Genomic DNA, 13551 nt, shown 5'->3' with positions numbered 1-13551 from the left:
ATTTGCGTGTGGCAAGCTGGCGGTGTTACGTGAGTTCGTATCTTACTTCGTAGATGGAGCTGTAAGATTTAGAATGGCTTCTCCTTAACCTTCGAGCGGAGTTTTGTTTGGCACGTCTACTAGTCAAGATTTGCATATGGGATATATAAAGTCGAAATTTTGATATTTCTACATTATAAGCTCGGCCAAGTTATGTCTAAAATATTTGCCTTACAATACCCATTGTATGTATGTACATATGCATGTATGTATAGTATGTGTATATAAAAATTAACTAAACTGAGTTACATTCCTATAGCAAATCACTCAACTCAGCATATCTCACAACTTAAATGAGTGAGTATGAATTGTACTAAAGTAACTCAGTGGAGTACAAATATTATTTTCCCATATAGAAGAGACTCTTCAGATCTATTTCTCAAAGCGTAGTAAATTCATTAACTTAATCAATGTTTGAACTTTTGTTTTTGCGGGAAAGATTATTAAGCTTACTGTTCCAAGTTGTGTCACACGATTGGATTCAGTGTCCAGGAAGTTCCGGAGCTTCCGGGTAATACGTACATTGATCGTATGGAGCAAGAATGTAGTTTGCCAATCAGCCATAGTAACTCAAAAAGTAAGAATTCCTAAACATTAAGAACTCATCAAATTTTTACTCAACGTCCTTATTGTCTCTGCAAATACATAAGTGGACTATTATTTACTTTTTCTTTTACTGTGCGAATGATGTCATCACTTTGCAATTTTATTATGAGATTAAGTTGCATTCAGATTGTTAATCCAAGTAAGAATCCTCCCTTAACTCAAATAAACGACAGCGCTTTCCCTTTTAGCTACATTCGCTTCCTGTAGGCAGAAATGAGCACATACATACTTATATAAATATTTCACATTGGTTTGAAAAGGACAGTTTATTACCCAGCATAGTTCCTCAGTTGAAGCAACTAAGTATTGTTTTCTAGGTTAACTGTTGTTTTGGAGTATTATTTGCCTGCTCTCAAACTATGTATTTGATGATTATGTTGATTTTACGAGCTTACTGCTGTTACTTATGGCGGATATTCTAATAGCCCATGTATGCATGTACTATGTATATGCATACGTATGTATGTATGGATGTATGTATATGTGTATAAACACTTTGTTGGCTTCTAGACTTAGAGAATTAGAAAGCACTTACGCTTGGAACAGCGACCATATACTCGTCGTAAGTACAGGGTGTCCGATGGCAGAATTAGGAATCAAACGCAAAATTAAAAAAGAATTAATAATGATAAAAGTTTATTTCAATAACTATTACAAAGAAGACAAGTGCGCATTTTTTTTTTTTTAATTATGTCCTCTTGAAATCTAGCCTCCGTGCTTCGTGCCATTCACTAGAGAAGAGATGTCGGGATACCATTAACCTCGCGAACGATATTTTCTTTTAGTGCTCAGATGGTCGATGGTTCTATAGACTTTACTTTCGAGATACGCCCACAGAAAAAAATCCATGACTATTCACTTATAGTACGTAAAATTGAAATCGGGGTATAGGCTTTCTTGGTGTCTAGAGATGAAAATGATTGATAACGCTTAATTAGTTTTTTTTTTTTAAATATTTATCATAAAGTACAACTAAGTCGAAAATTGATTTATGCGCTACTTTCATAATTAAAGTACATTTTTGCTGAAAAATTGTCCGAAAAATTAATTAGTCTGGCAGTGAAAATACATTTTTTTTGTGGAATGCTCGAATAAAGAACGGAACGGAAGCAAGATTCAAGTTGTCATGCTTTACCGCAAATTGAATACGTTCTAAACTTTGACTTATTTTGGACAGAAAGGTCTCTGCTTGCTTTTCTATTCTTCAATTTGTATCTTTTCAGAATTTTTAGCATTGCTTAGGTATTCATCTCCAAGGAGTATTGGTTTCAATACTTACAAGAGCTGACGAAGGAATTTTTTCTTCTTTACAAACTTTCATTTATTTTAGAATGTGTCCTCTCATTCAGTTTTCGCTTTGTGCTTTTGCGGTTATTTCTCTCCGAATGTTGCCCTTTTTATTTAAAGTTTCCAAAAATTTGTCTGTATTAAGTGCTGCAGTAGTAGCAAAGCAACGTCTTCGGTATGAATACCCCCAATACACTTGCGATCAGCTAATTAAGCCAGCAACGTTTTGGCCAATGTTGGCTATTTTTCTTTTGTTTATTTCTTCATAAATGTCTAGCACACAAACTAACATTTCAAAATTATAAAAAATCTGCAAAATATAATCTAAATTTTCAACTTTTTAGCAACTTCAACCTTGCACTTTATGATGCTAGAAATTAATGGACTAAAAAACTATATACCCAAAAAAAATTATGAAAAATCTGAATAAAAAGCTGTAAATTTAGATGGAATTTTACAGATATTTTGTAATTTTTGCACATTTTTTGAAATAAAGACTTACATGGTGTTTGTTGTGTAATGAGCTAGGCTTATATGAAGAAATAATAACATTAAATAACAAAAGAAAAATAGCCAAAGCTTATAAAAAAAAAATCTGACTTAATCAGCTGATCCCAAGTGTATGTACTAAATGTACGTATGTATGTTTGTTATGTATGTATTTTTTTTATTGATAAATGCACACAAAGCTATTTAATAGAAACAGCTGCTGGATACGTAAAATACGTAAATAAATACATTCATATTCCTGAACTACTCTTTCTGATGTCTACAACCAAGAATATATCGACCGCTGGGAGGAATATCGACTTATCTCGGCCGCCGATTCGAAAACGCTCGATCTCAAAAAATTTGCCAAGAACGCTATTTCATCATGTTTTCAATATGTTCTCAGTTGAGATAGGGCGTTCTTAAGCCATTTCCTGAGATAGGGCTGCCGAGATAGGTCGATCTTCCACTCAGCCGTCGATATGTACGTATATGACTTAATGACTTTTTCATTCGAAATTATTATTGCCAACATTTTACTTATAAATATGCCACTAATCTACAAGCGTTTCTCACAAACTTATGGTTGCAGCTTCACTCTCTGAATAATTTTCCTGTACATACATATTTAGTTACAAAAAATGTTTACCTCACAAATGAAAATACCATTAGCCGTGCCTATTTATATGCAAACACATCTACGTATATAGTATATGTATGTGCATATGTATCAATAAAGACTGAAAGCTAAAATAAAAAACCCGAATAACTTGTTTGAAAATTGTTACGAAAATTCTCAAAGTAAAACGCAAAAATATTTGACTTGAATACCAAGTTGCAGTCAAAGTTGTTCACAACAACAATCAGTAATAACGCATCAGTTAGGAAAACAAAAGAGATGAATGGTAAAAAATAAAAGAACAAACAAACACCAACACACAGCTGACATCATCTTTGGGAACTACACTCAAAACAAACAAGTGGTGGGGGCACAATGAGCGTTGGATGGGGGGGCCATTTGAGTAGCAAAGCAACTGTAAACGTTTCCACTCACTCGCTGAATGGCTCAACGCGATTTGAGTGATGTCTAAAAACAACTTTTTTTATTTAACAATTGCTGACCACGACCAGCTCTTTTCGGTTTTGTAAAGTTTACTCATTTAAATAAATGCTAATGCGACAATTTACTTGTAGTGACCACAGTGGCGCTCTATTAAGGCAAACAAACACGTANATTTTTTAGTTTGCATTTTTCGTTGCATCGAGGTTTAGCTTCATTATACTATCACGGATACACAGTACCTTTATTATACTTATGTATGTACGTATGTATGTACATGTGGCTCAGTGGCTTCGGGGTGAGAAAACTCATTGGGCTTGGCACTTTTCTGGCGATTCCACTCAAAACAAAAGTGAACAACAGACCGGTATTCACTCCACCGTAGTGGCGCTGTGCTGTCGATGATAAAATTACTACGGCTTTTATGTATGAGCGGTTTTGAGTGTTTATCAAGTGTGTGTGTGGGTGTGTGTGTGTTGCATATACAATTTGACAGCGACAAGTAAGTAAGTCAGTAATCCAGTTCGGTGTTTGGGTGCCCACGCCCGCCACAGTTGCGCCCGTATCGTGCTACTTACAAGACGTCTTCTACGCAGCGTTCTCTCAGGTTAGCGCAAAGGAAGTGTTGTGTTTTGTTTCGCCTTGTTAAACATCATTTAATTCATTTTTAAATATAAAAAAAATTTTAATTAAAAATAAAATAAATTTGCAACAATCGTAAATATTTTTATCGTTAAAAGAATTCTCACAATTTTAAATTCGAGGCGAAAAGCTTTAAGTTTTTCGGATGCTGTAAAAATCGCTTTGAATTTATTTGCATAAATACATATATATTTTTATATCAAGTGTGTTAACTTTGAGAAACAGTTATATTTGGAATATAATCAATTGGGGTATTCACAACGGTGTCGTAAGTGACGTACTGCCGTAAATTTAAGAAGCTTAAATAAATGGCCAGAGGACTTGAAAGCACCTCCAACTATTTTTTAACACTGTGAAAATTCAAAATATGACTTTTTTTTTAGTTTACGACAAACAACAATACGACACTACGACACCGTTGTGAATGCCCCAATTATAAAATTGAAAAGAATACATACATATCGAAAAATTATTTTAATAGCCTTAAGTGATTGTTATTTAAAAAAAAAAAACTTGAATGATTACTTCATAAACTTGGCCACTCAATCATTAAACGTTAACATTTTGGGTGCTGAAAAATTGATTCTTACATACATATATATGTATAAATGTATGTATGTCTATAGACAATTCTAATGATTTTTTCGTTTTTCTCTTTTTATACAAATTCTTAATGCATTCCGATGATGAAGTTCAAATTTGTGAATTAACGCCACCAATTCAAATTACAAAAGAAACGAAATGGTTTCAGCAGTTAAATCGTTGTTGGCTATCGCCGTTATTGCCAGTGTTGCCTGCTCAGGTGAGTTTACAGATTTTGTTTTGAAGATTGATAAAAAAATATTATACAAAAGATTGTAAGAAATTAAAAAATAAAACAAACGAAATACTGTAAACTGAGAAATATTTTAAATAAAAGCAATCAAACAAAAAGAAATTAAATAAAAAAAATTAAATACGTTAAATAAAATAAAACAAGTAACTCAATATAATGAAATGAAATCAAATCAAACAAAACAAAATAACAAAATTCAAACAAATTAAAAAATGAAATACAATAAATAACACAAAATAAAACGAAAAGAAGGTTTTATTTTGAGTTATTTATTTCTTTTAAACTGAATTTAATATTTTTTTTTAGTTATTTTATTTAATAGGTATTAATTTACATATTTTATTTTAATTTTGAACTAAATACAATTTTTTATTGCATTTAACTTTTACAAAATAAAATAAAATGAAATAAAACTCGGAATTCGGCAAAAAAAATACCTTTTTTATTAGTTGTGAAGAACGATTTATTCAAAACAAAGCTTAGCGCTGCATATTTATTAGAAGTCGTGGGGAATCGATGAAATTGTGACAATGTATTACAAGGAGGCAAAATTAATTTTTTCATACTAATTCCACATAGAAAAACAATAAAATTATTTAGACAAGAGCAAATATCTCCTACACATCTCTACTAAATTGAATTGCTCGTTTGAACACCAGGTGCAGTCTAAGATGAATCACTTTTACCGCTGTGGGAGGCTGGAGTTGAATTTCGGGAGTGCCCAATCCACAGCGCCACCTGGTGGCAGAAGAAATTAATTTTGCAATGGGTCCTTTGCTCGCCTGTGAAACAAAATGTTATCATATCATTTTGGTTGAGAAATGTGGGCGAAAGACCTTTCAGTTGTATGCAATTTACATACACGAAATAAAAAAATTAAATTTATATTAAAAATTATATAAACAATTTCATAGGTCCATAAATGTTTCATTGACTTAAAACAAAAATATATAAAAATTGTAAGAGGTATTATTTCAGAAAAAATAAAAAATATTATACTTTCTGAGTCCATATTAAATGCTTAGTAAATACATACATATGCATATTCAAATTGTTTAATTTTTCGTGAATCATTTGACAACAGCTAAGATCTGCACCAGGACAATCTAAATGTTATTTTTCAACTTCCTGTTGTTGAGCAATAATAACACCACAATTTTTAAGATGTCAACGTATTTATCAATAATTAATTAAAATAATTAAAAATTTATTAAAAAAAAGTATCGCAATCATTCACATTTCCTTTAATAAAGAAATTATTTATCTCTCCCCCCCTACAGCTTTTGCCGTGCAATGCTATCTCTGTGACTCAGCCACCGAGCCAAAGTGTGGTGTGAAATTCGAAGCGAGCGATAGTATGAAATTCGATTGCGCACGCGTCTCCCCGCCACGTTTCCTGCAGAACTTCTTCAATGTACACAATGCCACCGGCTGTATGAAGAAAGTCCTGGATGGTAAGTGATAAATATTCAAGTAATAAATATATCCATGCGTATACATTCATACATTCATACATTCACCCTTCAACATACATACATACATACATATGAGCATACATATAATATACATATGTACATATGTGGCAACTGCTGTGCTACAACCGTGCGTGCCACAAACTGTACTTCATTTCGTGACATAATTTCTCCCAAACGAACTAATAAAGTTGAAAGTGTTTTTTTCGTAACAACTTTTTCAGTTAGCACATTTTTATGGCTGCTTAGGGTGTGTGAGAGACTGTACGTTAAACTAATATACGAATGTAACAAACTTACATACATACATACATAGTTTCCTAACTATTGCTAACCGCCAAATATGTCAGTGATGTCATTTTGTACCTGGAGATTTTGTTAATTTATTTGCAAGTGTAATTATATATTTCTACATACATATGGATGTAAATATGTATATGCTTAGTATACAACTTTACACAAACATACATACATATTCACACGCATACATATTGCTTATAAAGTTGTACGTGTTGTGTGTGGCGTGTCTTCATGTCGTCATGCTATTGCGCTTTAACTTTTAAGCGAAGCTTCCAGTCGAGCGGCGGAAACCCATGACCGGTTTTTGTGTCATTTCATTTTCAACAATGTTCTCAAACGTGTAGTAATTTTGTAAATATAAATACTATGTGAAGCATACTGTGCACATTCTCGTATTTGTATATGAAGTCATTAAGATAAATAGCTTATTTATTCAATTATTATTTCCCAAATACACACAGTCATTCGTAAGGAATTGCAAATTAATCTTCTTCTTTGCAAACATATGTATTTACATTTACATACTTTCACAACTGTATTTGTATTTACTATAATGGCACTTGTGTAAGGGAAAAAAAAATTCCCAATGCTTTAAAATAACAACCGCCTCAGCTGAATTACGCACCCATATGTGGCGTTCCTGGACGAATATCGAACGTGAAGGATGTATGCGAGTACATTTTTCAATTTCAGATTAATCGTGCCGAACATTTTTTATTAGTGTTTAAAAAAGTTGCAACTTTTAGATCATTTTCGGATATCGCACTTTTATGACCAGCACTTTGTTAAGGACAGGTTGGTGTAGCTTTCTTCGCTTTTAATTTTATGATCGCCTTTGGAAAATTCAAGCATCGAGGTAAATAGAAACAGATATGTATTCCATACATCGATCGACATTGCGTGATCTTTCATGACAAACTTTTGCTCAATTGGACGTAAAAAAAATACTTGAATGGCCTAATTAAAATTAATAAATGAAATAACCAATGAGTAGCACAAATATTAACATACCAGAGTAATTGCAAACAATTATGAATTATGTACTTTACATACATATGTACATACATACATTAAGGTGGTCAAAAAATGCATGTGTGTTCTATAGCGAGAAAAGTATACCCCTGTTTTTTTTTTTTTTTAAACCAAAAAATATTTAGAAGTCACTCAAAGCGCTCAACGTGTACCTTATATTTTATATGGGGAAAAACAAGTATTCGTAAAAATTTTATAGAATTTATGAAAATCAATATTTTTCGATCGGAAAATTTTGTTTCTCTGCTAATAATAATACCCATTGTTTATTATAGATACCATTTTTAATAAAAGCGATTTTTATGGGTCCACTCCATTGCATTTATTCAGGTTTTTAGGGGTTCTTCAACAAATAGTTAGTAACAGAAAATATTTAAGTAAACTATTGAATACGGTTATTGGAAGTCTTCGGAAGAGAAACAAAGTTTTCCGATATTGATGTTCAAGAATTCTAAAACTATTTCTACGAAAACTTATTTTCCCCATATAAAATACATGGAAAACTTTGAGCGCTTTGAGCGACCTCTAAAGAGTTTTTGATTTCGAAATAAAAATAACAGGGCGATAAGTTTTTTTTGGTGTAGAACAATTCCAGGTGGTGAGAGCATTTAAATTCCGACTTTACTTTTTTACCACCCTAATGTATATAAATACATACAGTTAGACATAAATGCGTTTATAATTGCTTTGCCACTTCATCTTTGGATGCGTAACTGGCATGGAATAATGCGCAGAAAACAGTAGTGCATATTTAGTTAATTAGCTATGTATAACAAGTGTGTATATATATACATACATACATACATAGTACTAAGCCAATATGATGTGTACGTATTTATATGTAAGATTATTATAATCATATTAAGAACACAATATTCTGACACTTCCATATATGTACATACATATGTATAGCTTATATCATCACCAATTCAAAAGGAAAAGGCGAAAGCAAAACCAAAGCTTAACTTTTTTTTTTTGCAATTTTGGGACAACTTAATAATAGCAATACTATCGATGTGTATCTGTATGTATATTGCATACATATTGAATAGATCTCAAAGAATTCTTCATCTAACTTTTTAGTAAGACCTATATTTAGACATAAATTCATTTGTGGATGAGATCATATTGAGGTTAAGTGGCTAGAACTGCAACTACAAGTATGTATATGATTTGTGTGTATACATACATATATGTATATAGCATATATACAAATGTACAAGTGGGTGTAGTGGGTTCGATGACATGGCACACATCCATATTTATACGAAAGCATATGTTTGTTTGTAGAAAATTGGCATGACTGAATTAATTGCAAAAAGCTGAGTAACTAAATAAGATCGACATGAGTTTGGCTTGTTTGTCATTTACCTTTCCATTACTTCCACGCAGTTAACTCGTTAAACGGACTAGTATTTTATCTTTGCCCCTCAATTTTTGCCTGGATAGGTTAGGTTAGGTTAATTGGCTCAAAAGGCCCCGTGAATTCTCCTAGTTGGCTCAAAGATGTCCAATGTCCTCTAGTCTTTTGGAGCCATCTATGAACACCTGAATACTACTACCTTTGGCCTGCAAGCCTACACGCCATCCATCCGCCTCAATCGGGACTGACCAACTTTTCCCGAATTCCCGGTATGACCTAGTCTGCATATCCCCCCGACTGGTGGAAAAACTTTCTATGCCCATGTTTTACCTCTAGGTAATGTGTATTATCTTCCTGTATTTAAGACTTCCCTACCTCTCGTATCTCATATTTTCTGATAAAGAGTACTTGGTCTGCTTTGTATGCCTTCTCGGACTGCTTGTGAATATCGCGTAGTTTCTAGGATCGTATTGAGCCACAAACCAGAAAGAGCAATGGCAGCATCGTCCGCAAAAGCAGACATTTTTGCCGCTTTGCCTTAAAACGCTTTGCGAACTATTCATTTATATTTATGTTTGTATGTACATAGGTCTACGGTTTGGAAAATTAAAGCTGATCAGATTTTCTAAAGCTTCCTCACAGCTTTGAAAAGCTCTCCCTTACTCGTCATTAGGAGACCGCAAATCGTATTATTTTGTAACTAAGTATAATGTTAAGCCTAATTACGTCATAGGTATTATCTATTTCGGCACAGAAGTTTCTCTATGTGATCGGCCTCGCGTACCAGATTTCCCTTTTATATACTTTATACCTAAGGGTTCCTAGTTTCTTATTCCACCACTTTTATTTCTATTATAATTTTGTAAATTATATGTAAATATGTATATGTACATATGTTATAAATTGGTGGAAGTTAAATAATCGATTTTCGGATTTACATTTCGTAAACCAAGAAAAAGTATAAAAACGCATAAAATTTGAATAATGGACGGAAAACCCATTCATACGTACAATTCATATATATAAATATTGTACATATGTACATATGTATGTATATGCACGTGAGAATGTTGGTTCAAATACTCTCTTCTCTTGCAATGCCGCACAGTGTGGAAAATAAACTTCTTTTTGCGTAAAAAATCCAATGAATATCTCGAAAACGTGAACATCTGACGAATTTTATTTTAAAGCTTTTGAGATTGAGAATTCAGGAAAAATATTATCGTTGTTAAAAAAACACCTTCACCTTCAAAAAATAAAGGTTTTTTCCTTTTGTTTTGCCCAAAAGCAGTAGGCAATCACATTTTTAAGAAGTTTTAAAGTAAGTATTTTTGCTTTTCGTGCTTCAAGCAATCCATTTTGATCATCGGAATAACCCTAAAACACATTTTATAATTTCAAAAATTTTACTTTTGAAAATCATAGTTATTTGTTCAACCAGAGGCATATTTCATAAAAGCGACAAACGCGACAATTGCCGATTTTTCCGTAAAATTTCAGAGCCAGAATTATTGCCGACATTTGCTCTATTTCATAGACGCCTGTAGGCAACCGTGACAACTTATTTAAAGCGATAGTGACAGTACTGGGACAATGGTGCTGACAATTGTCACTCTGACGAAATTGTCGCGACAAAACTGAAGGGCTTCATATGAGAAAGTTTTAACAGGAGAATTTTTACAATTTGTTTATATAAGTAGTATTTTCGCGGATTTCATCATTTTTCAATAATTTGAATATTTCTCAATAGAATTTTTCATAGAACTTAAAAGGTGGTGAACAATTGTTGTTATGAAACAAATCACCACCCACACTGAGAATGCGGAAAATGCCGGAAATTGTCACTGATTAAAATCCCCTACTTTTGAAAGGTTATGGTAATTTTTTAAAACCAACGATTTTAAAATCTCAAAGCTATGAAATACTGTTAAATTTATTTCGCCAGCTGTTCCCGTTTTCGAGATATTAGATTTTGTCACAAAAACAAAGTCAAAAGTTCATTCTCCACACTGTGCGCCGTTTATTCATTCATTCGATTTGTATATCGGCGAACATTCGTTTTCTATAATTTTGTTTTGTTTTTATTCCCTCATTTCGCTTTGTTTGCCTTGTATCAGCCGGCAATCGCTTGCACATACCGATATGTGGCAGGTCCACTGCGCACAGATGCATACATATATAAATACATATGTACATACACACTTACTAAAAATGGCTTTATAAATAAATCTGTGAATATTTACTATGCGCCCATCGATGAAGTAATCATCAGTTTTAAGATACTTATAATTTTAAATTCTGTCGATCAACTCAAAACTAAGCAAACTTGCTTAAGGAGCCTTACTTGTTGGTGGCCTTTTCAATGCATATTCACATGTATGAATGTGTGTATGTATATTTTGTATCAGCTCGAATCCAGTTGCTAAATATTTGAAAAATTCGTGCAGACAAAAATATTTCGAGGCGTACAAACGAAAAAAAAATGATAATAAAATTCAAAAGAGAATTAAGCAACTAAGGGTTAAATGAACCAACCTTGTTGCCGTTTATGCATTTGCATTGATGTGAATTGAATCTAAAAATGATTTTTTGTTTTTGTGTCCCTAACAATTTGCATGTGTTAGTGAATATTTTTAAGTGCAAATGGGAGTTGTCTTTATTTCTTTCGTAAATATTAATTCATTATGCAGTGAAATTCGTTTATTTATTTGTATTAATATTGCGGAAAGTCCAAACAACAAAGTGCGTTTTAAAATAAACCAGATTTGATTGAAAAACAAAACAACAAGTTTTTTTATCAAAACCAGTATTTATTCAAAATTTGCTCTTATGCCTCGAATCAGCTCTTCCAATGGCCTTAAAGCTCATCCATTACAATCTCTGGAACGACTTTCGGGATGAGGTGGTGCTTTTCGTGCCGTATTGTAATGAAAAGTAGTTCAACTTCACTGAGCAGTATTCTGTGCGACAATTTTAAATTGATTCTAAAAATTTCCAGCTGAGAAATGCAAACATCGAATTTAAAAATAAATACGTAATATTTATGTATACAAATATTAATAATATCCAATTACAATAAAAAAAATAAAATAAAACAAAAACAAAAGTCACTAGGCCGCGAAGTGATGTCGCAAATAGAACTGGTTTCAAGGTCAACAAAAGTGTAATTAAAATTCAATGTACAGACAATGCGAAGTATTTATAAGCAGCTGACAGCGAAAATATTATTATTCTACACACATATGTACATATACATAAAAAAAATACATACATATTTATAGCATTTTTATTCATAATTTCGCACACTTACATATACATATACATACATATATAAGCTACGAGTCTACGTACACCGAAATCTGCATTTGCGCGCAAGCGCACATCACCAACTACACACTAGTGAATACTCTTATCTATGTACATACATATCTAGTTATGGACTTATGTATAATTACACGCATTAAAAATTCATTAAATTCATTGCGCCATTCGAGCTTATCTTTAATTGTCTTACTCTAATGACTCACACTGTTCTTAATCATCTTCTGCTTCTCATTTTTTTTTTACATTCCAGTGCCCGGTCACCCACAAATCATTCGCGCCTGCTACTTCGGTGATGTATCAAACACTCAATCGGGCTGCCAGTCGGATCCCTCTTTGCCATTCGTGAAGCAGCTGTCGTGCGACGTTTGCACTGGCAATCTGTGCAATGGCTCCAGCGCCACAGCTCCCATCGCCGCCGCCATTGTGCTCTTCTTCGCCATGGCACGCATGCTGTCCTAAATTGGTTGGCACTGTTTCAGAAGTAGAAAGCAAAATGTAGTCTAAGGCTGTTTCTTCTCTACACACAGCAATATTGCTATTATTATACAAATAAATATTTTATGCTTAGTTTGTAAATCTGTGCATTTTGGACGATCTTAATACATTTATTGTACAAGTCTTCTGTATTTTCTAAAGTTTTTCGTTTGATTTAATATATACTGTACTCGAAAGAGAATTTGCGCTTAGTTGCGCCGAAAAGTATGCTTCTTTTGCAGGTGCACATCTACATACATACATACATGCTATACTTACTTGTGAACGATTGTATAAATTTTTAAATAATATAAAATAATTGTATGTAATTCTTAGTTTTACAAGGCTTTGTTTTTTAACAAAAACATTTAACATTTTATCTACCTTATGGGCAGTAGCGCTGGCGTTTCCACACGCGCCGGCGTCGCTGCCGGCGCCGATTCTTTTTGAAGTTGAGCACACCGCCGCCGCAAAGCCTGACAGAGTAAACATAAAAACATATGTTTGTATGTAGAGTCCGACCGATTATTCGGCATCGGCATCGGCTTGTATCGGCACAAAATTGAGCATCGGCATCGGCCTTTTTTCGCCGATTCTTTGGAATTTCTTTTCAAATGTTCAGGTGATG

The 13551-nt window shown here is 33.0% G+C and overlaps 1 protein-coding gene across 2 annotated transcripts; it reads left to right on the top strand.

Annotated features, from left to right (window-relative positions):
• The first annotated feature begins 3976 nt into the window (after positions 1-3976).
• On the top strand, positions 3977-13258 carry LOC108370557 (uncharacterized). 2 transcript variants are annotated; one of them, XM_017625892.1, is made up of 4 exons: positions 3977-4075; positions 4814-4925; positions 6239-6412; positions 12700-13258. In XM_017625892.1, the coding sequence occupies exons 2-4, from the start codon at positions 4865-4867 to the stop codon at positions 12906-12908; spliced, it is 444 nt and encodes a 147-aa protein (XP_017481381.1). In that variant the 5' UTR covers positions 3977-4075; positions 4814-4864; the 3' UTR covers positions 12909-13258. The 2 variants fall into 2 exon arrangements, with proteins under 2 accessions (XP_017481381.1, XP_017481380.1); XM_017625891.1 differs by having other exon boundaries at positions 3981-4088; positions 4816-4925.
• Positions 13259-13551: the final 293 nt, after the last annotated feature.

Source organism: Rhagoletis zephyria, unplaced genomic scaffold, assembly GCF_001687245.7.
Source record: "Rhagoletis zephyria isolate East Lansing unplaced genomic scaffold, Rhagoletis_zephyria_1.1 Rzeph_scaffold_04313, whole genome shotgun sequence".
NCBI classification, from domain to species: domain Eukaryota; kingdom Metazoa; phylum Arthropoda; class Insecta; order Diptera; family Tephritidae; genus Rhagoletis; species Rhagoletis zephyria.
This window is presented reverse-complemented; position numbering and strand designations above follow the sequence as displayed.

Bases quoted from the DNA above. Each gene is read 5' to 3' on its own strand.
- LOC108370557 (XM_017625892.1), top strand. From the start codon at position 4,865: ATGGTTTCAGCAGTTAAATCGTTGTTGGCTATCGCCGTTATTGCCAGT. The intron at 4,926-6,238 runs GTGAGTTTACAG...CCCCCCCTACAG, and splicing joins TGCCAGTGTTGCCTGCTCAG to CTTTTGCCGTGCAATGCTAT. The intron at 6,413-12,699 runs GTAAGTGATAAA...TTTACATTCCAG, and splicing joins TATGAAGAAAGTCCTGGATG to TGCCCGGTCACCCACAAATC.